Here is a 27,867-nt window from a genome sequence, read left to right on the forward strand (position 1 = left end):
GTAGGGAATAATGCTAAAGACCTACCCTACACAGCAAGAGTATTGATTTCTTGTAACCTACGTGAGGCTTACTTTGGGCATGCTACGACAAAAATCCATATTGCTGTGCTTTTGAATGCCACCATCCTCCCTCACCCCAAAAACGAAGAACTGCATTTCAGATAGAAATGTTAACTATTTTCGTTGACCTTCTCCTGGGTACTCCAGCCAAATTCCTTTTCACAGATCTCTGTTTTGAAGAGAACCTCCTCACGGCACAGGCTCGTGTCAGGCTATCTGAATTCAGGCTATCTGAATCTGGCCTTTCTCAGAGAGCAGGCAGGCCACGACGCTTGCAACAGTGCAGAAAGAAGATATGGCTGATACTGCATACCTTGCCGTTAGCAACGGGAGGCAGGCAGCAAATTGACTGGGTGGGTTTCAGGCACCAGGAAAGAAAGACAGACAAATTCTGTGATCAATGCAGACAGCCTTCCCACTAGTAAGCTATATGATATGTCCCACAAATTATTGTGGGTTTTTTAAATTATGCTATGCTGTTGTTTACGGTTGAGGGTCTAGACCCAGTTCATGTTTGCTGCAGTTTGTATTAGCAGGGTCCTAATAAATCATCTGATATTCTTATTTTCTGGCACTGCTGCTAACACCAGGGTACTTCTAAGATGATAGTTCATTAATTTTGTATTGCTTTTCCAAATTAAATGCAGTCCTGAAATGTTTTGCACAACACATCCTTTCATTGCAAAACATACTTTGAAACCATTGTGAGTTGCACCTGACTCTCTCAGGTCACCTTCAGGCTGGTGGAATTACTGAGGCCTCACATAGCAAATGTAGCAGATCAGAAATCTTGAAATAAAATGCCAAAGAGCAGTATAAGGAGGGTAGCCCTCCTCTGTAAATAAAGCCCAGATACAGTACTACGAATAGTAATCAAACATCTGAGTATGATCCATTCTTGTGCAATTTCTGTGGCAACATAATGGAACAAATACTCAGATAATTTACACTTAACACAACTTCCATGAAGTTAATGTCACTACTTGTAGTATATTATCACCAAAATTGGCTCCCTGAGATCATATTTAATTTCTTTAACTTGGCTCTGCATTCAGAGAGCAATAGACCATAACCATACAATGCACTTTGAAATGTTTTTCCATTATTGCATTCTTTAAAAGCAATTTAATTAACCACAGGGTGAAGTCTGGCATTTCACTATAACAGGCAGCTACACTACCTCGGACAAAGCTCTCCTAACCCTCACTATCCTCTTCTCCTCCTCCTGCTCCAAAACGTTTCCACCTTCAATTCTGAGGATACATGAAGCGTGCACCTCAGAACTGAATATGTCTTGTGTTCTGATCACCAAGACTCAGTTTCTCATGTCACATACCACCTATACAATATAAGCATTTTAAAGTGAAAACTAAATTTCAATGGAATACAGGGCAATTTCAACATATACATTAGCAGTCTTCAATAACCTCAACAGCTTCTTTCTGTAACAGGATGTTAGACATGCTCAACATCAACAAAAATTCCTAAGAAAAGAGTCACTATCCAGAAAACAAAAGGTAAACTAAAATTCTAGAAATCTCTTGCAATACAATACAGAAAACAAATGCAAACTATTCTCAGAAAATTATGAATGCTGGCAACCACATAAAGCACTATATAAATAGCTAAACTGTGTTTAACTGTATAGTCCTCATGGCGAAGCCTCATCCGTCCTGTCCAAGAAACACGTAAGAAAGATGTGTGGTAGGGGAACTTTCTAGCTATCAGTAACGGCGAAAAATGTTCTGATTCTGGCAGCAAAGAATGCTATGGCAGTAAAAACAGCTCTGAAGAAGGACGTGATTTAACTTTGAAATACACTGGGAAGATCTGTTTTTTTTTACAGCGTACCATCTTCTAACAAATACCTGACAATTCTGCCTTTTGCTCAATTTGGCAACTTCTGTGCAGCTTGCCATGTCTCTGAAAAAGTAGATCAGAAGATCAGGATTAGCTCTTCTACAAATGAAACTAAAACCAACACAAAAGAAAAGTTCTCTGAAGTGCAGATAAGATTGTCTTCTCTGAAAAGCGAATGTACAGTAGCCTTCTTTATTACCTTTCAGCAAGCCTTTGCAGGCTAAGCTAGAAAATTACACATGTACCGTCTTCAAAACACACTTTCCGTGCTACCTCTTCCAATTCATGCAACTGGGAATTTTACAGGTCAGTATCTTGCAAAACGTACGGGAGTGAGCTACATTAATTCTGTAAATGTGATCTGTATCTATGGGTTTGGTAGTTGTTATTCTGGTTGAAGGATTAGTTAAGAAAGCTTGATCTGACCGAATTACAGGAGACACCACCTCGCTGCGGCCGGCAGCAGAGGTGATAATTCCTCTGAAGCTTTACTTCCACACATGCAGAATCGAGTTTCAGCAAGTCACAGAGACGAGAGGAGGGAAGGAGATATTCTGGGGATTCTTCGTGGGGACTTTCCAAGAAGCGTTTATGAACCTAACCTTTGGAAGAAAGGATCTGCAAAGAAACAGCTGCTGCCCAGCAACTGGCACACCATAGACAAGGAAGGATTTACGTAAATCTGCAAAGACCCGTCATGCATGATTAAAGCAAGCATTCACAATGTTCAATTTTAACACTTCCCTTTGTGCTTGCAATGCTCCCATCAATAACTAAACCGCTTTTGGTATTTAACAAGCAAGCTGTCTTCTGTCACTGCAAATGGGAGCGGGCAGAGGTCCTACAGAGACGCACACAAGGCAGCACACAAAATCCTTGGCATGATGGAGAGAACGTGTTCAGGAGCTTACTCTGCCCTTTCTTCTCTTGCCATTGATATCCTTGCTCTATTCTCAGTGCCATGTGGGCTACAGCTGGTTGGGGAGCAGGATTTTAATATTTGTATTTAGCTCTTCAGAATGTTCTTATTCAGTTGTTATTTTGGGAAGCTGCCAAGCTTTTCCTGAGGAAAGCAAACAGAAAGGAAATGCCAGGATTTTCTGACAGCCTACAACTTAGCTTTACCAGAATGGAAATTCATGACAAAAATAAAAGGCACTTCTCTAGCCTCCAGCTTTCTCTATGATGAATTTCAAAGACTTGCTACTTCAGAAATAATTTTTTATTTAAAAGAGTATTAACAGCTTTAATATGTGGGCTCTCACCGGATCCCCTAATATTCAGGGAATGTTTAGGCTACTTGAATTATTATTATAATGTTATACTTTTTATTTTAAATTTGTTTGTAAGTAGAAGTATTCATTTATTCATGTGTACATTACATAGTGACTGTCCAAAACTAAACGATGCACAAACCGACCATGTGATAAGCCTTAATTATTTTTTTTTAAAGTGTCAATAGTAATTACAACTAAACTCCTAATAAATTTTACTTTTTGATCTGCCATGCAGGATTTAAAACCTCGTATGACAACCTCAGAGACCAGTCTCAGTTTTGAGACTGCCAAATAACTGGAGTAGTAGTAGACGCAGTAGATGGTCCTGGCTAGCTTCTACCTGGCCAAGAGAAGTATGAGGTGACTATCATACAGTTAAGAACTTTTTCAATACTTGAAACTATGAATGGCTGCCATGCCTTGCCATACACAATTAGGAACATGAGAAAAAGCCATCTAAAACTTTTGGGGTAAAAATGCAAAGGGTCAAAAACATTTTAAAAGATGTACTAAAATTGTGCATTCAAATTGCTCCTGCTTACAAATACTCCTCATGCCAAGGTAAACTAGACCAGATGTCAACACTTCTGAGAGCTCTTTCTGAGATTCCCTTCAAAATACCTTAAAATAATTTGCTGCTTATCAAAGACTCAAAGCAAATATCTGAAATTTCAGCTAATCTCGATAACAATTCTTGAAAATATTTTGATTTTTTGCCACCTTTAGAAGGATATTTTGGCAGGGTTTCTCAGACCGGGAATGGAATTGACTTCTGAGTCAGTCTGCCTTCCCACTGCTCCACTCATTTTTCTCAAGAATCCTATAAAAACATATTGTCAACACTAAATTCCACTTCTTGAGAGTTTACATATTTAAAAACACTAGTCAATGTATAGAAAACCACAATATTAATGAACACTTTAACACTGTAAATGATAAAAACAAGCAATATTTCTTCAAAGTAGACAACTTTGCTAGCATTTGCTAATTAGACACTTCGAAACAATGAAAGATTCTCTTAGTCAAAGGCAGATTTATAGGAAGAAGAGATGATTCAGTCCCACTTTTCTTGACTGGGAAGAATAATTTTGCTTTTAAGTTTGCTTATGCCAAAGCTGTGCACTGTTTGTCATCTTTGAGACCTTAATAGTAAACATATGTTTCTGAAATTAAATGGGAAGAGTTGAATATCCAATATTCATATTTTATAAATAAAAAACATATTTAAATTATTCTAAAAAGAGTTCAATGCTGCTGCTAGTATATATGTAATTCAGACTAAAAATTTGCAATAAAACCTAACTATATTGTTCAATTGTATAATACTGCCCGAAATCTCTTGTTACTTATAGGAATGAGTATGTACTACAGGTACATTACGCACACAAGAAAAGAATCAAAAAAGATAGGCAGGGACTTAATACAGAGGTGGAAACAGCGATTCCATAGTAGACCCTGGAAAATAATGGAGGAAGATGAATGTAAGTGTTTTAAAAGCAGGAAACACATCTTCTAAGTGCAGGGATATTCTGGTGGATCCAAGTCAGCACATAAACCTGGTATGTTTCAGAGCTGCTTATGATTCAGAAAGACAGACTTTAGAATGCCTATATGCAGTATGTTAACCACAGTGAATGTCCTGGTGATGGCCTATCAAACATTTTTAGTGTGCAGAAAAATAAAAACATACAGTTGTGGAGGACTTGTAAGCCATGTAGCAGTAAGTCCATGAGTCTTATACCAGGGCGACCTTGCAGCAAGTAACAGAACTTCATTAGAAGATTATTATTTTCTAACATAAAAGACATTGCATCCAAGAGAAAACAAATCTGGTTTGGTTGTCATTGCCCAATTAAAAAAAATATTTAATTGCTGAATTTCAAATTAGTGGAAGCTTACAGACCAATGAGTATGACACAATTATACTTAATACTGAGAAATAAGCCCTAATCATATCATTAGTTGTTGCAGGTTAGTTCTCTATCGACACTCAAAACTTTTTCTTCCAAAAGGTAAATTTCATAATCCTAAGGAACACCGCTAATGAAAATGTCTCAGATATGTAGGAGAAAAGGAGGAATAGAAAAATTAGAAGTCCTTGCAGAAGACAGTAGATGCCCACAGAACCCCAGGTGAGACTAGAACCCCTTCTGGTTAAAAACACCCCCTAGTTCATACTGTAGCAAAGGTAATGCCAAAGTGGATAAAACAGACCTCAACAGAGGCACCTGTTAGTATTCGGAAAGAAGTGGGATAATCTCCTTGTCTTACAAGTTTAAGAAGGAATATCATAGCCCATTGCAATAGAGTAATATTTTTTACAATAATTGTCATTGGCAGACCTGGATAGTTTATACCTAAGACAGTGAAGGAATTCCCTTGTGCTGCTGTTGGTCATTTTTAGTTAAACTTTCAGTATCAGGGAAACAGCGCTCACGCTCAATATTCAAAACCAGCTTCATGACCAAGCTGGTTGCTCAGCGTGACTACTGAAAGGAAAACCAACGCAAGAGTCAATGAATACAGAAATAAGGGCTAGTCATGTATTTAGGCAAGGGTAAGTGGGAACAAGGATCTTTTCAAATATTGCTTATTTCATCCTTTTTCAAGATTACAGCTTTTATATTCAGCTTCACACATGTGACTGAGTCAGTAATAGACACACGATGTACATACTTGTAAGGACTGGTTAATGGCCAGATGTTTAAAGCAGTTGTCCTGTGAAAATATTTTGATTGCCTGTGAGTATTTCTAGCAGCTTGTAGGACTCAATGATATTAAAGATTTTGATGTTGTTGTCATGAAAGTGCTAGCAAAACCACTATAATTCACTGATTATGATAGTCTACTTCTGTTACCCTCCTCTCTCCCTTCTCTCACTGCCTTCCCTTTCCTTCCCCTTCCCTCTCTGCTCCTTCCTTTCCTGCTTCCCATTCACTCCCTTAATTCTCTCTTTCTCCCTTCCTATCCCTCCCTTCCTCAAGAACTTCAAACTCGGTTAAAGGAACTGGAAAAAAAAATCTGATTTTGGATAGTGAATGTGGGCTTAAAATGGGTTCCTAGGCATTTTACGCAAACTTTAAAATATGTCACTTTTTATTGCACATTTTATGACCATGTCTTTATGATATTCAGAATAAAGCTTTTGCTTCCTGCCACAGATGCCATTTACTTCACTGCCAATAATTTCAAACCCCATAGATGCATCTAAGTTTGTTTAAGGAGCTCAATTCAACCAGTAATATGGTTAGGGTAAACCAGAAAAATACAGAATTCAGGCTGTTTAAAATTACTGGTCAGAGGTCAGTGCTGGGTCAGTATGAAGGAAAGCCAAGGATCCTCCTGTATAAATAGAAGAGGATGAATAATGAGAAGTTTCCTCAGGGTTAAGCTCTGACAAATTCTCTGTTCACCTTACATATATCCCATGGGATCATCTTTACAATCTTTCCAGTTCAGCTACATGACATGGTAAAATGCATTTATAAGTAAAAATACCACGCCTGGACAAACACCTGTGGTAACATTTACACTGCTAACAAAAGCAACAGGAATAATGTCAGATCACCATTATGCAATATATATACGGACGTAATGTATGCCTACATATGACCGTACAGCACATAATGACATCAGAACACTAGGTAAACAACTCAACCAGATGATTTTTTTTTTTTTTTCAACTTTTGATTTTTTTAAACATGGTGCCACCTGAGAGGGAACCTTCTCTGATACTCAAGAGCAGCAGTCTACACCACCTGCTTATAGAGCTATAGTTAACGGTGCAACATGTTGCTAACGACTGCGTGCTGGCAGGCAGCATTTCAATTTCACCTATTTTAAAGACAGGTTGCGAAACTAATTAATTAATTATTGTCTGCAAAGCAAGTTGAGATCCTCAGGTGAAATCCATTACCCTGGCATGCTAAATTATTTATTACAGATTAGATGAAAAAGGAAAAAACAATTGCGTACTAGTCTGAAAGCATCAGCAGAATGTCCCAAAGATAAGAAAAGATGAATCTAGTTAATAAGTAATTATGTGCAGCTTTTCAGGAAGAAAACAAATTCAAATTTTTATGCACATTACCATATGGAGCAAGATGTCTGAAATAGTAGGGAAGCAATTAAAAAACCCCTGCTTAAACCTCTTGTGAAGCAAACTGAAATGAGGCAGATAAGTAATTCTACAATTCTTGTAGACCCCAGTGGAGTAGATAGTGAATTGGAACTAAATAAGGTAATAAACAAAAATTTAATTCCTGGATCAAGAGCAGCAATAAAAAAAAAAAAAAAAGAAGAAAGTAATTGCAAGTAAAGTTATTACTAGTTGAAAGAGTTATAATTCCGGTAGCAATATTATACTTTAAAATATTGTATTTTAAAAAATTATTACAATTTTGAAACACTCTAAAGGCTTTTTAAGAGAAACATGACAATTCAGAGGTGAATCTTCTACAGATAGTGAGGCATTTGAGGGAGTAGCAAGTCAATGGATAAGAAAGGAAATTAATAGAAACAAATTTTAAAAATTGAAAGAAACACTTTTTTCGTATTTATTTCTGCCAGGTTTTTGCTAAAGTGATCTTTTAGTCTCTGTATGAGCTGACTTTTGAATAATCGTCTCCATCAGACAACAAGCCATATAGCTTTAGAATGATCTTGGTGACACTTTATTTTTTTGTACACGCAGTTAGCATCTGCTTTCACTGATCTGCACACAAGTCCTCAACAAGGCCACAGGAGAAGCATTAACTCATCATTTGCAATTTGATACTGCAATTATGCAAAATCACAGGAAAGATTATTTGGTCTTTGCGATAAAGTCAGATCAGATAATCATAATGCTCCAACTTCGGCATCTATTAGTCTTTCCATTTAAATGTAAAAGTTCATTTTTAAGGTTTAAAAGTCTATTCAGTGTAATCATAATATTTTCTTAAATCAGAGTTCTAGGCCACTTCCAGGATGTGTCTGGGGAGGCGCAGACACACAGCCGAGTTCCATGATGCAGACTCCATGGCCTCAGCCGCAGACTGGCACTGTCATCCTATGCTCATAGGCTGCTCCTCTTGTTTTTCTCATCCTCACAAGGATGATGTGAATCACTCGTTCATGAATGAATAAAATGGACAGTTATTCAAATAAACGAGTTATCAGTGTGCAAGGAACCAAACTCTTTATATTCAATCTAGCTAGTGACCAACACGGCAAGTTAATAGGGTTTTATTAATGGGTAAAAAAGAAACATGTTATCACAAGTCTTTCATTGTACAACTTCATGTATGTGAAATCATTCCCCTTTCTACGCAATATGCCTCCTGATGTGCACTGCACGCTGGCTCACAACCCACCCTCCATTTGAGTAATGATAATGAGAGATCTAATCATGAAGCATGCTAAACATCTGCAAGAAATGCAAAGCTCCTGCTGGGGCAAGAAGGTCTCTTCCAAAACATCACAGCAGGCACCTGGACTTAAGAATGGAGGAAGAAGCCTCCACGGCACCTACTGTAGCTCTTCAGTAGCTTTCTTTGAGAGATCTGCTGCCTATTTGTGTCAGTGAGGCCCTTGCAGCCACAAAACATTCCTCTGCTGAACAGATGTATGCCTCAGGGGTATATATATGCTAGCAAACATGAGGAGTAGAGGAAAACTCACTGGTTTTGCCAGAAAAACAGAACCTGTGTAATCATAGGGAACAAAGGCAGAAACACCACTGACCAAACCACCCATGGACTTACATTAAGCCATATTCTCTTGGAAAATTTGCTCTTGAAAAATGTGCCAAGCATGCTAATAGCTTAATATACTGGATGAATTGAGTTGCTTGAAATAAGGATGGAGACAAGAACCTGCAATACATCTGTGGGGAAGAGGTGAACATTTTATTCCAAGAACACTTTGGAAAATAACTGCTTTTTGACACAAACTAGTGCCTTTCAAATAAATATTTGTTCTTACGAAGTACCTCTGTGATCTCAGGAAAGATTTTCCCTTGAGTAGCCTGCTCACTCCATGCCAAGAAGGCACTCTGTACCAGGCTGCTGTGCATCCTGTGCATGTGTGCCTACATAAAACCCATGCTTTCTGTAACAGTCTGTACACCTGCGTGTAGAGGATTGCACGTATATACACACACGCTGACTGAAAAAGAACTATTCGCCTCTTTAGCTAAAAAAAAATCAAACCAGCATTGTATTGACAAAAGTGTGGAAAAAACAGCATTCGTTTTGGATGTAGTAACAGGATGGCTTTTATCCTTTCCTCTTGCGCATTTAAAAATATATCTTTTGCTGTTCTTCAGTCTTTCTTTGCAATTCTGAATCTGCTCTCAGATGTCCGTGCAGTCTGCACGCACGAGACAGGTGAGGTTCAGCTGTCAGGAAGGAATTTTTCAGGGAGTTTATAATTTCTGGTCAACTGTGACAAGTAGTTGGTAATTAAAAGATATTCCAATCTCTTATTAATCATAAAAAATACAATATACATCATCTTAATTGACAAGGGAACAATTTTTGCAATGAAACAAGAGCCAGGTATAGAGCAGGTAAGACTTTCATGACATTTACATGGGTGACTGAGCACTCGCTGCAATGCAATCTAAATCAGAAACAGTATTTTGAGTGAATAACAAAAAATATATTTCCTTGCTTCTTGCAGCTGCGTAGAGGAATACTGTGAGGAAGAAGTAACAGCAGATAATGGGGAAACAAACAACTCTCCCCTTCATATTTGGATATTATGGAAATGTTTCTCCTTGAACACTCCAAAGCAAACAATCTCAGAGAGAAGAACAAACACACAACCATAAAATTTTCAACCATTAGAAGCACCTGGGAAGGCAGATTCCAGCTCAAAACTAAGTATGTCTCCACAAATCACTTTGAGCTAATATTCACATTTATAAATGAGAAGTTTAAATTAGTAGATGAGTTTTCCAAGTCCTAGGTCAATGCTTTTAATCACAAGGCTTTTATATTCAGTAGAAATAAGAGGATACAAATAATGATGTTTGTTTTGTTTTTTTTTTTAAAGGATGTAAAAGGTCTTTGAATCGATACAAATGCATGGAACAAGAAAAGGATGTGAATCACTCCAAAAAAGCATTTTAGTGAGTTCTGGAAGGTATTAGCATAGAAATAAATTTTCAGGAGACTAATGTTAGTTATGGCCTTTCAAATCATCCATTGCATAACTAAAAAAATTAAAACTTACTGAAGTCTTCTACTTCTCTGTCATAAAAGACTCAGAAAAATTACCAGAGAAAATAAGCAGCTTTTTGAATTCCTCTTAAATTACTTGCAATAACACTTAAGTGCATTCCGAAGGCTTTTCATATGAGACACGCCAACCATTTCATAAATATGGGAATAACATTATTGCATCTATTTTCATCTGTGAAACTGAAAATTTACAGGGTGCGTGTGTGCGTGTCGCACTGCTGTCCTGTGCAGGGACATCTGAGTCAGCCCATCGCTAATTAGTTTTGTTACTGGAAACGGCCTAGTCACACTAAGGTGATGCTCTGGGAAGGAGAAACCGCCCTGCTCCTTGTGAATCTCCTCGCCGCCCTTCACCGTGCCATGCGAACAGATCCTCGGAGGCCAATGGCCTGTATTTACGGAGACGCCGAGCACCCCCAAGTCCCTCTGACAGCAATCCCTGCAGCCACGCAGCAGCTCGAGCATCACCTCGCCCTCCGGTCCTCCATTTAAAATTCTCTGCACCTTCTCTTCTGGCTGACTGTCATGCTGAGCGATGAGATATGCAAGCAGAAAGCTCAGGCGGGCTTGGTCTGGGCTTGCAAAATGGCTTTCTTCAAGCAAATTCCATCATTTAGAGAAAAGCGATGGTACAAAAAGAAACTGATTTCCTGAGCGATTAGGAATTGGTTACCCAGAAGTGCTGACTGTAAGGCTAGCACCCAAGTGTTTTAAGGTCAGATTTATTCTTAGTATCAGCTCTTTGAAGATGCAACGCTGTCAGGCTTATGCTGTGCAGGGAATCAGCTTTCATTATCATAATGGTCCCTTCTGGCATCGAAATCTCTGAATCTCTTTGTTTTATCAACCTCTGCTGATTTTGCAGTCTGGAAATGGCTGCAAAGATGAACAGGGAGAGCCCTGAAAACTGGTAACAAACCACAAATTTTTAAAGGATGCCAACATTGATTACAGGTTCATGTTTACCCAGCTCTTTTCAAACCAACTTCCAATAAATCCATTAGAAAATCCTATCTGAAACAGAAAGCAATGACAGGGCCCATGGAGAAGACACATGAACACAGTACAAGCAGCAGCATATAATCAAGAACTAAAGAAGACTGATTCATACAAAAATTTGTATTCATTAAAATACCAGAATCACTACTAGTTTTGCAGGGGGAAGATCGTGTCTCTATGAACAAGCTCAAAACTAAAGTCTTGCCACTGGGATTTTCAGTGGAATGAACTTGGAGCATAGGAAGTCTCACTGGATGCAATGCAGGAGACTCATTCCCTCCAAAATCCCAGGCACAAAGCATCGAAAAGCATGCCTCAAAACAGCCAAGCAAGTAAAAACTGCAGATGAATGATTCTCTAAAACGTGGAGGAGTATCTGGCAACTTGAAAACAAATGAACATTTAATCTGAGATTTTCTTGGGTTTGTGGTTTTGAGCAAATCTTAGAAAGGAAGGAAAAAAGAAGGTATAGTTTATTAACATTAAAATCCTTCCCGGACAACCTGCTGACCTTCAAGAGCCAACCATGACTTTGAAATGAATTAAAATGTCCTAAGTGAAATGTCATTCTCAATTTTCATAATGCATTAATTTAGTTAAATATGTTAATAATTGCCATGAAAGTTTTTTTCACACACATCATATTCATAAGGGTTCTGCATTCCAGCCTGCGTGGTGTGATATTTACTGGGGCAGCTGCTGACAGCGAGCTTTTCAATGAAATTCCAGAGTGTGTGTGTGCACGCTTATTTATATAAATACTATGTAACCAGTTCATACAGATTATTTGAAAATTACTTTATGTCACTTTTTTCCTTTTTTAAAGGTAAAAAGATTTCCTCCATTGGGTTTACATTGTGTATAGTCATGAGATTGATCAAGCAGGATGCTTTACGTTTCACTGTTTCAGGCTAAAATCCCATGTAGAGTCACAGATAAGCAATTTAAAAACAAAATGAGAGCAGATCAATGTTTGTTACTTACATTGTAATTTCTATGGACTTTATCCATAGCTGTTGAAAAACAGATATACTATGATGTGAAAATATAATTCAGTGTATTTTTACTGCAACTTGGCACTATAGGATTTAGAGTCATTAATTTTTAATTTGTATGTTACAATGCTTCCTGCATTTCTGAAATTCTCCTCACTAGAGAAATAATTTAAAGCCTGGTCAAAGCAATTTCTTGCATAATTTCTAAATTTCCAAACAGGAGAATACTTAGCGTAATTATCAGTAACATCTCCACTCTTAGGACACTAATGCCTCCAATAGACATCAACAAATAGTTTTATGTACTTCTGTGCCATATCAGGGATTTTTTCCCTAAACTTTGTGACACACATTCAGCCAACACTAATCAAAGAATCTCCCAAATTTGGAGGTACTGAGCAAGAAAAAACTCTGCTCAAACCTATGTTCATTTCTTTTTGCAAGCATTATAGCATGGATCCCCATACAAACCATACGAAAACAAGCAGTTTTGAGCAAGTTCCATGTGAGTTTTTAAAACTAGAAACTCCATGTGAACATCAGGGTGAACTGAAATGTGGCCAACAATGTTCTTTAAAACACAACAGACTTCTATATTTGAAATTAAAATGCCACAACTCTTTGTTTCTCATTCAGTATAGTATTTTCACGACAATTTCAGTCAATGTACTTTGCTGGAAATCCCCCAAAATCTTTAAACACCTAGCTTTTTGTGTTCTTTTAAAACTCATTACATTCTATGGAAAAAAATCTGTCAAAGATCATCTTCTAATACTGATTTCAGATACACTGCTCAGTTTGGCAACTTCAGTGTCTGCAGTTAGGTATTATTATTGCATATTTCAGAAATTTTATCTTTTCCCTTTTCTAAATATCTGTATTTTTGTTACGTGTAGTCCACTACTTTAAAAATAAGACAGCTGGGTTATGAACTAGAGAGTAACATATTAAACTGAAATGCTTTCTTCTTTTACTTTATATCTCAAGAGGGACTACTTTGTGTAATTAAATGGAGTGAGTCACTTCCTCAGATAGTATATGCAATGTCTCTCCACAGAATTTAGAGGATTATGAAATTCTGATCCCTAGGATTTTTTGAAACACCAGTAACAAAATTCAAAATAAATATGTGCATCTGTGTACACGCAATTTTGTATCAGCATAATGTCATAATTGTCCATGAAACTATTTCTGAAGGTTTGGGGTTTTTTGGTTTGTTTTTTTGTTTGTTTGTTTGTCTGGTTGTTGTTTTTGTAGGTGTTTTTTTTTTTTTTTATTTAAGAATATGCAGCATTTAAAAATGTTTAACCATAATAACTAAATTCCAGATGTTCACTTCTTACTGTTTTTTCTTTAAGTTTGCTTGCTTGCACGCCAGTATTCATGGAAAAAATGCATGTGTGCTTTTAATATATATTCTGCAATCATTTCAAAAGCCTTAGAGTACAAATTGAGAAACTTCTCTATAGAATTTTCCTTGCACTGGATATGAGCTCAGTAAGCCTGTGTAATGTGGCAGAAGATAATGAAGCCTCTATCCCCAGTACAAACTCTGAAGGTTTGCTAGCAGAAGACTCAATCAGTTTGGTTGAGGCCATTTATACAAAGTTAGAGGAAAAAAACCTTCTTTGATAGACATTCTGTATTGGCAAAAACTATTCTTGCTCTTTTGGCATCAACACAATAAATTAGTCTTGCTCTTCAATTTCTTTTTAAGGGACCAGCCTATCTTCTACAACGTTCATATGCACGTCCATTCCTTTGGGTTAGATTTCTGCGGGACCTGCACCTGTGGGTGCAGGCTGGGATCAGTAAAGGAGAACTGAGTGGTGGAACAGCATCTGCAGAAGGGAAAACCTTACATCAGTTTCCATGCCTTGCTTGGGTTTCAGATATTCAGTTATACAACACAGTTTTTATTTAGAATTAAAAAATTAAAGCAGTCTGCTTGGACACACGTTATTCTTTTTTTAGTTGCACAATCCACTGAAGATATATGCTCATCTTGTAGTATAAGTGTACTGTGGCACGATTTAAGAGAAAAGGATTAATTAAATATTTAAAATCAGATTCTTAATGATACATGGTCATATCCCTAGGCATCAACCCTGCAAACACATATGCATGTTAAGTTAATGGAACCTCTCATGTACACAAATTAAAGTATTTAAACCCTCTCAGGATTAGGGACCTAATTTTGTTTGAAGAAGAAAAAAGTGTCTTCTTTGAGCAGGTATTATATTTTTCTCTCTCTGTCCTTTACTAAATACCTAAAAAAAATCTTTTCAAGTTTCATGAGATGTATTGTTTGACAAAATGAAATTAAAATCAATTGTTTATACAAGTCATTTTTGTAACTAAATAGCCTATTGTAATTTCTGATGCACAAATACTCTGTCTCTAAACTTCATCCTTGTTGCCAAAAACTTCCATTTATTGCAAAATAAAACAGGAGGCAAACAAGAGAGTCCTATTCAGAAAATGTATATCCCCTAATATTTAATCCGTTAGATCCACAACTGATAACAAATATCAAAAACCTGCCAATAAAATTGAGTGATGTGACTAGCAATTAAAAAGCATTGCTGTATTTCTAACATCATGATGGTGTTTTACCACTTCTTACTGGGAGAGACAGAGGTTGGGGAGAAGACTCAAACCCCCTGCTACGAGCACTTGCTTCAGGTGTGCCTGACTGGCATCCTCCAAGGCACCCACCTTTCTTTACTGACCAAGGAGGGAGCTCCCACTCCCAGATGTCATGCCTGGAACTGCATTCAGGAAAGATGCCAAAAGTAGCTCGAGTGGGCAGTAAACGCTCACCTCTGGCTGAGGTGCATGATGAAAGGAGAAAAGGCAGTGGAGAGAGGGCTGTCCAAGGGCAAGAGCTGGAGTAGGGAGTGAAGAGGGAGGGGGAGGAAAGAGGAACTACAACCAAAAACTTACAGATTTCCTATCGTAGTGTATGTATGGTCACTTCAGGGGGTGAGAGTAGAAATGTCTGCATATTACAGACACTATACACAACTTTCATGTCTTACTTCCATTCACTTGACACCGATTCTCATGGAGTTACTTCCAATCGACGCACGACAGCACGGAGCAGAGCCCAGCTGAATTGAACGTTGGTCCATCTGTGTGTTTGTCTTAAGCTGTCCCCTTCCACATGACACTGTAAGACTCAAGTAACCCAAAGCTGCCAGCATCTTCACCCTGGGTGCAGGCTCCAGAGTGTTACAGTCCCTCAGGAGGTCTAAACAGCGTTTAGTTGCTGCACTGGTTTCAGTAGAAACCTTTCCGGCAACTGAGAGGACTAGCAGAGATCCCTGCTCCTCTGACATGCCTCTTTCCCGACTCCCGGGAACAGCACGTCTTTTCTTTCCTTTTTATTCCTCCAAAAAGCACTTGGAGCCCTGGCTCTGCAAGGCTCTGACATTCACACAGAAGAGCTTCCTGAGCTCTCCAGAGCTCATTGCTAAGACACTGTTTATTTCCTCTGAACTTCAAGTTGAAGTACCGAGCCTTTAGTTGGGACAGAAATCCTGTAACAGCAGACTGCAATCCTGCATCACAGCCACTTCAGATCTGGACTGCACTTCCATCATTGAATTTAACTTGTGCATAAGAAACCAAGTCATCTGACTTATTATAAAATCTATCATGAAATATAATGATATTACTGGTGATCATATAGTGCTAAAACATGAAATAAGGTGATAGCAAATAAATAAACAAATAGAAGAATCAGTCATAATTCTCATTTTCATCTCTACACTATAGTTTTCTCATTTCAAAAGTGTCTCCTTTGAGCAGAATAATATAGGTTTTGTTACATTTTAAAGCAGATTTCTGTAGACTCATAAAAGCATGTACTACTGTAAGAGTTGGATCTGTTGATGGTTGATATTTTTAGGCCCATCCTCAGCAGAGACAGGTTACAGATCTCTATCAACAGATACCATGCAGCCACATATGCCTGCCTATTATTTAAAAGAAATGCACACCCTTGACAGTGACTTTTCAGGCAATTATTGTGTGCCTGTGCTAATCCACCATCAAGCAGTGCCAAGAAATTATCAGAACAGCAGACAGCTTCAGATAATACTGTGTTCTGTCATGCTGGATGGAGACTTGGTTGCTTTGACAGGCAGCATCCCCCTGGCATTTGAGGGAAATCAGATTTGCTGGCTGACACTGTCACTTCTGTTCCCTGCCTCTGATGTCTCTGATCAGGAGGTACAGCTCACTAGCAGTGAATTCTGCACAGCTTAAAAAGGGTTGTCCCTTGGTGGGCGTTTCTTGAGAATTAGCAGGCACTTGCTCTTCTTCTGTGTCGGTTATTTCATCTCATCCTCGTTTTTATTTCTGGCTTATTGAGCATCAAAAGCCTGGCAGGAAAACACTAACTACAATACCTTCTGTGGGCTGATGCCACTCAGATTCACCTGAATTAGAAGGTGATGTCTAGCACTCTACCTAGTGCTTAAGCCATAAAGGGAGTTTATTGAGCTGAAGTGCAGCCTGCTTGGCAAAGAGTGCCTGCAGCTCCAGGAAACAGCATGAAAATAAGGCCGAGATGTTATATCTGCCGTTTGAACTGAAGGCACGCCCATTTGGCTGCCTGAACACACAATCCTGCACTACTGTTCAAGCCCCATTGCTAGTGGATGAAGCAAATATCAAAGTTTTCTTTTCATCTCTAAGAGATACGGTGCATAACTTCTCGTATTATCCTATCGCCCAGCTTCATCTCTTACAGCAGCATCGCTGGCAGAAGGGAAAAGGCCTGAGGAGATCTGGTGCTGCAGTTAGCAGAAACCCCTGGATAAAAGACGCACCACAGAAGTTTTCTGAAGGCAGCTTTGTGCCCACACGCCTCGCTGGGGAGAGCAGGGGTCACCCGAGATCCTGGTTTTGAGGAATCTGTTCTGGTTCCCTCACACATTACATCTTCTGGGCAGTCAGTGCAAGCACTCCAGCCCAAGAGACAGAACTTGTTAAGGTAACCTGCTCTTAGCTGAGGTATGAGAACACCCTGTGCATGTCTTGAAGATACACCCTCTTTATCTGAAGATAAGAAAGTACTTTATGCTTTTACAAATATTTTTGAAAAGTAAGCACTACAAAGCTACAGTTATATACTAATGCAAACTATTTTGGAGAAGTACTGATGTTCCTCAGAAATCAGTTTTCATAACTATAACACTAAATGCACAACTATGATTTTTGTATCAACTGAAACCACAGAGACAAGAAAACAGAAACTTGTTATCTGGCCCCTACTTGCTCTGAGTACTGTTTGTTACCGTATAACACTCTCAGGCTTTTGGTTTATAATTGTATCTCTTTGAATTGTGACATATATTAATTTAATGCTTTTGTGGCTCAGTGTTCTCATCTATGAAACTGCACACACTTTGGTCATGTTCTTTGATGGTTGAGGATAAAGGAGAGCACATAAATTCAGAATCTACTGTTTATACTGCAGTAGTGGTATATCTGTACTGCCTGGCATCTATCAGGAAGATTAAGACACCAGTAAACTATAGGATATACAGACAAACAGCGAAACATAATGATGTTTACAGCTTCAGAAAACAAACATCCAGGATTTGGGAAAAATTGTAAAGTAAAGGCAAGGAAAGCAGAGATTTGGTTGCTTCCTTTTCTATATTTGTAATGGAAATAACATTACTGTGAATTCAGCTGGCTTACTGTTCAGTAGACTGTACACTGAAAAATTAACTCTGTTGGTCAAGTGAGCCATAGCCAGCTCTTGCGATTATTTATTTGGAACAGCTCTATTGCGGTGAGTCATTTTATGGATGTCTGCAGATCTTGCTATGAAGTAGCAAGCTCAAAGCCAGTTACACCCTGTTACTGTTGTGACTGTAATTTCTTCTTTCCTCCCAAAGGTAAATTATGGTAGAATTTTAAAAGAGTAAAAGCCCTCTGAGGTCTTAGGCATGCTGACAGCAATTTTGAAAATGTGGACTTTTAACTTTTATTGTACAGAACAGTACCTCCTTATCAGAAAATGGCTATAGACCTACTTCATCAACAAGGTAAAAGGAAAGGTGTGGTCGCACTGGTATCAATGACAAAGTCTGCACTTCTTTTAGAGAGGTAAATACTAAAGTGTACTTGACTCCTCTATCACCTGCGCTGGAATACCCGCAGTACTGCTCAGGGAAAATAACACAGCGTTAAGCAAATTGTTCTGAAATAATTGCAAGTGAAGTAGATACTTGTACTCAGATCTGACATATGAGGAAACTTAACACACGTAACTCGCTGGCATTATCACAGAATCATAGAATCACAGAATGGTTTGAGTTGGAAGGGACCTTAAAGATCATCTAGTTCCAACCCCCCTGCCATGGGGAGGGACACCTTCCACTAGAAGGAAGCATTCAATCCTGCTCCTTCCAAAGAAAGAAGAAATTCTGAACTGACAGCTCTCCTTGGATTTTTGTGCTTTTTCTTTTTTTTTTTTTTTTTTGTCAGCAGTTCTCCACCTTCCATGTAGTTTCTATCATACTGTATTACACAGATACTGCTGCAGTATTGCAGGTATCGGTATATCAAGTTATGGTCATTTAAAATTCTATCACAGATAGCATAATATTTTAGTTACCAAATTCTGATACATAATAAATAGTTTAAAATCACCAAAAATGTGTTCCCCATCCCTCACAGCATCACTGGCTATGTTGGAAAGCTATTAGAGATGAAAAGCTATGCTAAACCTGCAAGAGATCAAAAAAAGCCTATGGCAATATAAATGTGAAGTGACTAAGCCTACAGTTCTTCAGGCAAGATTGTCCCCTGGCTGAAAAAAAAATAGAAAAACTCAGATCTCTTGAGGATAGGAATTCAGAAGAACAAAAATAGCACTTCCAACATTATCAGTTCTTTTCAATAAGCAAGAAAAGGAGAAAAAACCCAAATACACTGGGCTGGGCACTGAAAGAAGCATTCCACCTTAGCAAATTTATTTTAAATCAACGAGTATGTATTTCTACCATATTTTGACCTACAATTGCTTCAGCATATTGTAGTACAAAGTTATTGTTGAATATCACAAAGAACATTTTAATCTACTGAATGTGCAAAAAGCGTAAATGACTTTTTAATAGTACTTTTGTTTGGACTGACAAAGATTGATGTCAAAGAGAGAAAAGATTTTAACGAAAAAATATTGCTATGAAGCACATGTATATGCTTACTTCTTATATATATGTGAATGAGACAGGCATTAATAAATAAATACAGCTGCCTGTAAGATCTGGCCTTTAATTTTCCCTACTCCATTTTTAAATCCATCACGGAGATGTGATATTTTGATAACACATTAGCACTGTTGTGACACAAAAATGGCAATACCTATAAATGAGTTAATTACATCTTTTAACATAAAATATGAGCATCAATATGTCAAAGCAGTCTTGCAAACCTTTGACCTGATAGAAACCTGTGAGTATAAAACCAGCACATCAGATTTCTGCTCCCCAGGCTAGCCCAAGCCGCTGCTCGCTTTTTTTTTTTTGGATCCTTCCCACCAAATGGGAGGGCTACCAGGAACAACTGTAGGATTCACGTTTAGAGCAACTGCGTATCAGAAACGCATGTCACAGGTTTTCCAGATTAAAAAAGTGCTTGCAGACGTGTCCCATCGAAGGCAGCCCTCTCTGCCTGCATTGTGACAGCGCTGCTGTGACTGGGACCGCCCGTACACGGAGGGAGCTGGAGAGCAGGGGGAGAAAGGGACGGGCAAGTAAAATGGTGTGAAGACTCCAAAGGCAAATCCAAGCAGATAAAATACCTGAAACAATTACTTGTTGTGAGCTGATGACAAAAAATTGATACTGGATCACACAATAATAGCACTAAGCACAAGACACGTGTCCTCCTCCAACGCATGGCATTAGCCCTGTGTGATTAGAAAAGCTGGGATATGACCTCATTCTCTCTAATAAATCTATCAAAAGCTAAAAATCGTGTTTCACCTGGAAACCATACGCATGACTGCCATGCTGGTTTTCGACTAACAGGAAGTCATTTAACAGAAGGAGAGTGGAAGCAAACAATGAACGCACCCTTTAGCAGAGCAGATGAACCAAAAAGCACCTATGGAAATCCTTGTGGGGTAGAATATTTTGACAAGGAAAATGTTGCCTATGTGTCTTCAGCTGTTCTGGAACTGAGCCTTCCTATTTGTTACTCTCAGCTTAAAAAAGATACCCACTGTTTATCAGACACTCTACAAATAATACAGAAAACTTTTGAGTGGGATGACTATTGCATTTATCTGCTCTCTCTCCCTGAATTCAGCAGATTGCTTTAACTTTTACAAACAAAAAAATGCAGCCCCTCTCATCCACTTAGACTGCTGCAATTAATGAGCTAAGACAAGCATTGTCACAAGCATGATCCATTACCTTTGTTCCAGTCTGTGTTCAAATTATATTTAAAATAGTTGGCAAAGAGTATTGTTGAGAAATTAAAAAAACATTGTTCAACACACCCATATTCTACAAGTTTCTTTCTGTATAGAAACATCACTCTTAATATAGGCATGTAAAGATTTTTATTTTCTTTCATACTAGACTGCAGCTAGTACTAGATTATTATTGTATTATACACACAACCAAACAAGATCATAGTGAATAATTATTTTTTCGGTAAAACAACCTCTCACTCTCGCCTGAAACCAATAAAACAAAATGAAAAAAACATCAAACCCAAAGTATAAGAATTTTCCTTTTTATATGATTGTAAAATGAGTCAACTGTTTTTGTTTATTCAGCTAGGTTCGCTACTCTAGAAGACAACACAGGCATCAGATTTTGTACATAACTCTCTCACAAGAATTTACAGAAAGTCCTTTTTGGCTTACTAAATGCTTACCTACAGTGGATCCAGCAAGACTCATTAACAAGTTACACTCGTTTACAGTGTAACTTAACTCTTTCCCAAGGGTCCAAGTTTTGCAACCCTTTCTCACAGTAAAAAGCCTAATCATGAGTAATTCAGCAAAGAAACACTGCGGGTTTTTTTGATTTTCTGAAATGGTAACACACAAATCATCTAAAGTGCTATTTAAGCTTCTATACAATTAACTTTTTTAAAAAGTCTTACAACTATCACTGATTTTATGAAGCTAGGCTTAAGACTGCCAATCCATTTGAATAAAATAAAATCAGCGAAAAATACTGCCTATTTATTGAATAGTATTACAACTTCAGACATTCCATCCGAAATCCCAAAGGTATGTGAGGGAAGTCTTTCAGTGTTTTCTGGCTTGTGCTGCAAACCAGCAATCCTCGAGTTATCTAAACAACATGATTCTTTAAAAAACAGGTTTGAATTCTCTCCAGGAAGAGCTGATCCTTATTTGGGTATCAATCTAAAAGTCTCAGAGCTACGCATTCTCTCTAGAAGTGTGTAGGAATGTCTCAGTGGTGGAAAGAGGAATCCAGTTAATGAAGCAACAGAAAAACACACTGCCAGAAGGACCTTTTGGTGCTCTGTCCTGTCCTTTCCCTGTTGCCTCACCCTGTCAATCATGCCTGAGAAGACAGGACAAGCTGCTTCTTGCACACACATATAAGCCTCATGACTGACGGTTTTGAGGCAACTCTTATGAAAAGTCATACAGGGAGAGGATTCTTCATTATTGAAGCCTCTGTGTACTTTATAGCAAGAGAAAGAAGTTTCACGCTAACCTGACACAGATGAAGGATCATCTTGATACTATTTCCCAGATGAATAATTTTCTCAGAAAAAAACTGCTAAATACTATCAGTTGTGGTTCAGACAGCCCAGCCAGGATGAGTCAGGCTGCAGGAGCACCTCAAGCTTCAGAGAAGCCACAAACCTGCCAATGATTAAGGGTAGAAGCCTCTGAAACACACGAGAAATAAGGCTACTGGCCTGTTTGCAAAATTCCGTCCATCATTAAGGTCAGACAGACTTTGCAGTGCTTTTTCCCTCCATGGTTATATCAACATCTGAAAAAGACTCGTGTCTCCGCAGTAGACACAGTCACGCCAAAGAGCCTCCTTGTATGAACACAGGTTATGTTGACAGAGGAGGGTGGTTACTAAGCTGTATCACTTAGAGATGAGGTCTACTTATACCAATAGTAAACCCATTATGTTGACATTAGGTTTGACCTAAGGCACTCTGCTAACATCACATCTACCCCACAGAAGTGCTGTAGAACAGACTGTCATGTAATGTCATCCTATGGACGATACAGTTCCCCTGCTCTAATATAAGAAACATATATCGCAAGCACAGATTCATCTCCTTAAAACGGTTAGCTCATTTTTCTAGGATGTTACAATATTGATCCTTTTCTGCAAGAAAAACTCCATTATTATACTTAAGGTGACGTGCATAATTTTTATGCAGATTATGCATTTAAGAAACACGTAAGTGACAAGGTTTTCTTAGGACACTGTTTCATGGTCACAGTTTCTAGTCTAGTGTAACATAGCCTTACGAAGGATTTTCCTCTTTCGTCAGGAAAAATCATTGTCAGCAAGCAAGTTGCTTAATGTTGTTTACAACATGTCTTCTTAAGGTCAAAATTAACATATGTAATGATCATTTTAAGGAATGACACTGTGATGCATCAGGCATGAAAGAGGTCAAGAGTAAGTCCATTAATAATGTCATCTTATCCTTATGTATCTCCAAATATTCAAAAGACCCTAGGTTTCAACTGGCTCATTCTCCTTCATGAATTTCTGGGCTAGTATACACATATAAACAGATATAGAATGGGTTCCTTCATGGGGTGAATCACTGCAGAAACATTCTCTGTCTTCTCCTTGTAGGAGCTGGTTTACTACTGCACCAAGTGTTCAGGTAGCCCAGGGAAATCAGTGCCTGAACTCAGGCACTCAGGTTTGGTGCTTAAAGTTTGCTGGTATGAATACACCCACCTCCGACAGTCTGTTTATTTTCCCACAGAAGTTTGCCAAAATTCCCATAGATTTTGCTTAGAGCTGTATCAGTTTAATGTGATTTGCTGAAGAACTTGTTTATTCTTTACAGGTTTCTGGTTTTCATGTGTAACCTTTTCCTATTTCCTTTGAATATTCTCATACGACTACACATCCCCACTACTGCATAACAAAGAACCCTGTTTCATATAACTATATTTTATAAGTGGCTTAGGAGAAGTAGGTTAGCCTGTTTGCAAAGCGTTTGCCTGCTGTAAGCATATTTTAAATACCTTACTTTACTTAGAAATCCTTTAAACTTTTCTATGCATCTGCAGACAGAAGAGGCTGAACAACACTTTATGTCTTTTAGATTTAATTGCTGCTTCCTGAAGCGACCAACCCATATCACCGTATGAAAAGTGTTATGGTTGTTGCTGCTGAGGTTGCACTGATCAACTAAACAAACCTTTCAGCTGTCAGATGTGACAGTGACACATACATAACATCCTCTTTATAGAAGTGGAAGCGCCACAAGCACATCAGAGAGTCAATATACTACGCACTCAACCCTTTTGCCAAGAGAGGTAAGAGTCACACCTAATTTTTCTCCATAGTTGCATTCAGAGGAGGGATACTTCTTAAAATGGTGTTTTACAAGGCAGCACCATCAGCTAAGAGAGCCGCCGGAAAGGGACTAGATTGCATACAGCCAGCCAGCTCAGCACAAAACGCATGGCAACTGATTGGAAACAGCCTTTCTTCATGGCATTTCAAGACCTTGTAGCAAAACTGAACTCGTCTTGGCAACAGAGTTAACTGTGCTTTTGTAGTTTCCCCTACAGTGGATACTTCGGTATCTCAGGAGCTCCAGTTGGGAAAGATCAGGGAGCGTCTCGGGCAAGTCACGGTCAAGCCTCACTACATACAAAAGCAGAAAACACCAAATCTCACTCTGAAAGGGACAAAGAAGGAGAGAACTAATTAGTTCGCCTCTTCCTTGAGCATACAGCCATTCTAGGCTGTAAACTGCAGGATAAAAGGCCTAGTGATAACTCTTATTATCGTAACAAATTATATGCTTTATCTAAATAGAGGACAGATATTGTAAAAAGCCGTCCTTCCCTTCCCCGCCCTTTCAGTCCTTTTCTATTGCACACGTTCACACACACATTTCAGCCACTGAAGTGCTTACGGATGCACTCAAGCTAGAGCCCATCCTACGTGTTTAAGGCCCGCAGAGTCACAAAGAACCTAATTTATTTCACAGAGAAGAAAAGAGAGCATGACATACTTGCTCAGAACACTTCTGAAACCCTGTCGCATTTGTTTAAAGAGGTAACGTGGCCCAGGGTCAAACAGATCTGCATGCTAATACATTTTTTGGTGCTTTTTTAAAATCGACACTGGAAAGCAAAAGATGGTTTGTACATACAGCACCCTGTCACTGAGGTGTAAGCCAGGTGTGCCTGAGGAAACTCAAGATGCAAGTGCCTCTAAGCGGAGACAAGTACATTTGGAGAAGTGTCCACATTTCTTATAACTTAGTCATTAGTCAGAAAAGAAGGTCAAGTATCCAAATAAAATCTACTTCCTTGTTGCCTAAACCTATTTTTTTTTCGTCTGCGCTCTCTTTAAAACTTTCTGACTAATTTCTGCAAGAACAGTTCACGTGCAACATCACAAAACTTGAGACTCTCAATGGACGTGAGTCAGATGTACACCAAGGTGTTATTTTCTTATAACTGGCTCCCATGCCAAACCAATGCATGTTCCCACTGATGCAAGAGAGAAACCTTAGGATATATCCTGAAGTTAGATAGAATTGTGTCACTTGAGCTATATTCAACTGAGGTCAAAGAAACGGTGTGCCGATTATCTACAAATTTCTCACAGGCTGGTCAGCATTAACAGTAAAATGGTAATTATGCTTCACTAATCCCTCCGAGTAATCCCTGATCCCCTGTAAATAAGGTTAATAACATTGGTGCATGTGATACCAAGGGATCGATCTCACTCTAGGAAAACCTTTCCATTTGAATTGTTAGCAGCCACACTGTTTTTAACTGCCAGAAGGAAAAAAAAAGCCTCTAGGAAAACATCAACTAGATTATTACTGTCACTTTTTTTTTTTCAATAATATTTTTCACGTTTACCTTTCTTGCATCTCGTATCATCTTCCGAACTGTTTCCTTTATGGTGTAAGGCTGTGCTCGTGGTGGATGAAAAAGCAGATCAATATTCGTGCCACCAGAAATTCCAGGCATCAGGTAGGGCCAACCTAAGTCAAGATTTGGAGCTTCCACATCTGATTCAATGGGCCAGTACGTTCCCGAGGAAGAGGTGTCGTCAATGGCATGGTTAGAGGAATAAATTGTGTTTTGGGGAAGTTTGTGAACATTGTTCAAAATATAATCAATTTCCTCATCTGCTAGGAACTCTGAGCATCTCTCTTTGGAAAGAAATTCTTTGTAGGCTTCTAAACCTCCTTCAATTAGAGCATCGATAGCTACTCGGTACCATTCCTTGTAATGAGGTTCAATATAGTTGTCTGATCTGCATTCATCATGTAAGGATGATAGCAAAGATGAAGTTTCCATTTTCACATGTATTTTGTATAAAGCCTCTTAAACTTCCATTCGTGAGCTGATGAAATGTATCTGTAAAGAGAGAAAAGTTAAGAAAACAATCAGAATATTTCTAGAGATCTATGACACGCAGAGATTTTATTCACAATACTTTTCTGGCAATGTTGCTCCAAGTTCTTCTAGCACCTTCCAAGAATTTAAAAATGTTTTGAAAAGACTCGAGGATTAATATTGCCAAATGAATATTAAGGAGCTAAATAAAGAGCTGCTTCTACATAAGGCAAAAGTAAACACATAATTAAGTGATTTGATGAAGTTCTACCAAAAGCTACAGCAGGGCTCATAATACACTGATTATCTGTACCAGTAACACCAATACATACCCAATGCATGTTCCAATACGCTACCGTAGGCGGTGTTTCAAAACTTGCTTTATAACAACTAACAGAGTGGTGTTCAGAGAAACACTTCAGAAACTAATTACGTTTTCTACTTTTTGATGCATTAATCTTTCTCTGCAACACATTCCTTTTCCCTGACTTCTTTGAAACCACAGTCATTCAGATCCTTCTCCTTATCTATCTCTTCTCCCATGCTGATCTAATCCATTTGTTGCTCCCAAGCAGGACCAGCCTATCTCATTTCAGTGAGTTATGAGGAACTCCAGGAAGATTTCTCCTCCCACATCTGGGATCAAACTCTGAATCAGCAATCTGATGTCTAGTTTCCACCCTGCTCGTTCCTTCTGCCAAAAGGAGCGGCTGCTTTAATCTCACCTTATTTTTTGTACAAAACATTAATAATAAGTAAGTTGTTTACTGCTGATGCTTTATAAATTCATTCTTACCATCTTTCTTATTTCATTTAACAAGAGCTGAGAGGGTTGGTTCCTGCTGTGAAAATTTGGGATTTAAAGCAGAGAGAGGACAAATGGCCAACGTTTTTTCCTTCATGTTTGTGCAAACCTACGGGACCCCAGCAACTCCACTGTTTGCCTAAAACCTAACTGCAATGAATTTCTGCACTGGGCAGGTAAGTCACAAAAAAAAAAGAGAAGGGGAGGGGGAGGTTCATGAGAGTGGCATGAGTATGGCCATGTAAACCAGAAAGATGATACATGGTAGCACTGTTTCATCTTTCCGGGCTGGGGCATGAAGCTTAAGAGAAAGCGAGAAAGACAGCAGAAGTAGGAAGAACGTGCAACAAAGGCAGAATAATTACAAAAAGCATATACAAAGTATAGCTTGAAAGTTAACATTGGGTTTCCTCACAAGCCTAATTAATAGTATAGCAGTATAATTGCAAGGAATAGTCGTATGGATTTCTGTTTTCATTTACTGGCATATAAATGTAACACAGTTCTCTCCTCGTATCAAGACCTTTCAGATATTTTTCCAAACAGTGCATTTGCTTTCCACTGTCTGCTAGGCACAGTTTAAATTTTCTTGAAAGGAAACGTAAATTAACTACATTAACCCAAAAGAACGAAAATCAAAATCTCCACATGCTACTGATACTCCAAAGTCCAATTAAATGTTCAGTTAAACCAAGTTTTCTGAGGAACTTGGGAACTCTGAGGTTAAAAAAAGACCAAGAAAGAAAAATCCAGATCTGAGGCTGGCATTAGCATGTCATATGAAATAATTCCATTTGAATCCTGTCTCTCAGCCAAGTAGCAGGGTAGATCTTTCCAGATAGGATTGCTTTCGAGCCTGGGGGAAAGGAGTGTTTCTGGCTGCTTCCAGAGTAGCTCTTTGTGGTGAACTGGAAAGCAACAAGCAAAAGGGATCCGATTGCTCTCCCCCCGATCGAGAATTACATGTGTAATATGTAATTCCTGTGACAGATATTCAGGGCTTCGCTTTACGCTGCTCTCAGAGGTAGAAATACAACGTTATAAAATAGCA

General features: G+C 38.5%; 1 protein-coding gene across 1 annotated transcript in view; it reads right to left on the reverse strand.

Moving 5' to 3' along the window:
* SACK1B (scaffolding CK1 anchoring protein B) overlaps nucleotides 1-25,972 on the reverse strand; it is a 44,681-nt gene extending 18,709 nt beyond the window's left edge. The window contains exon 1 of the mRNA XM_009988364.2: nucleotides 25,529-25,972. Coding sequence (XP_009986666.2) covers nucleotides 25,529-25,972 — 444 coding nt within the window. The remainder of the gene's footprint in view (nucleotides 1-25,528) is intronic.
* Nucleotides 25,973-27,867: the final 1,895 nt, after the last annotated feature.

Source organism: Tauraco erythrolophus, chromosome 2 (assembly GCF_009769465.1).
Source record: "Tauraco erythrolophus isolate bTauEry1 chromosome 2, bTauEry1.pri, whole genome shotgun sequence".
Taxonomy (NCBI): Eukaryota; Metazoa; Chordata; class Aves; order Musophagiformes; family Musophagidae; genus Tauraco; species Tauraco erythrolophus.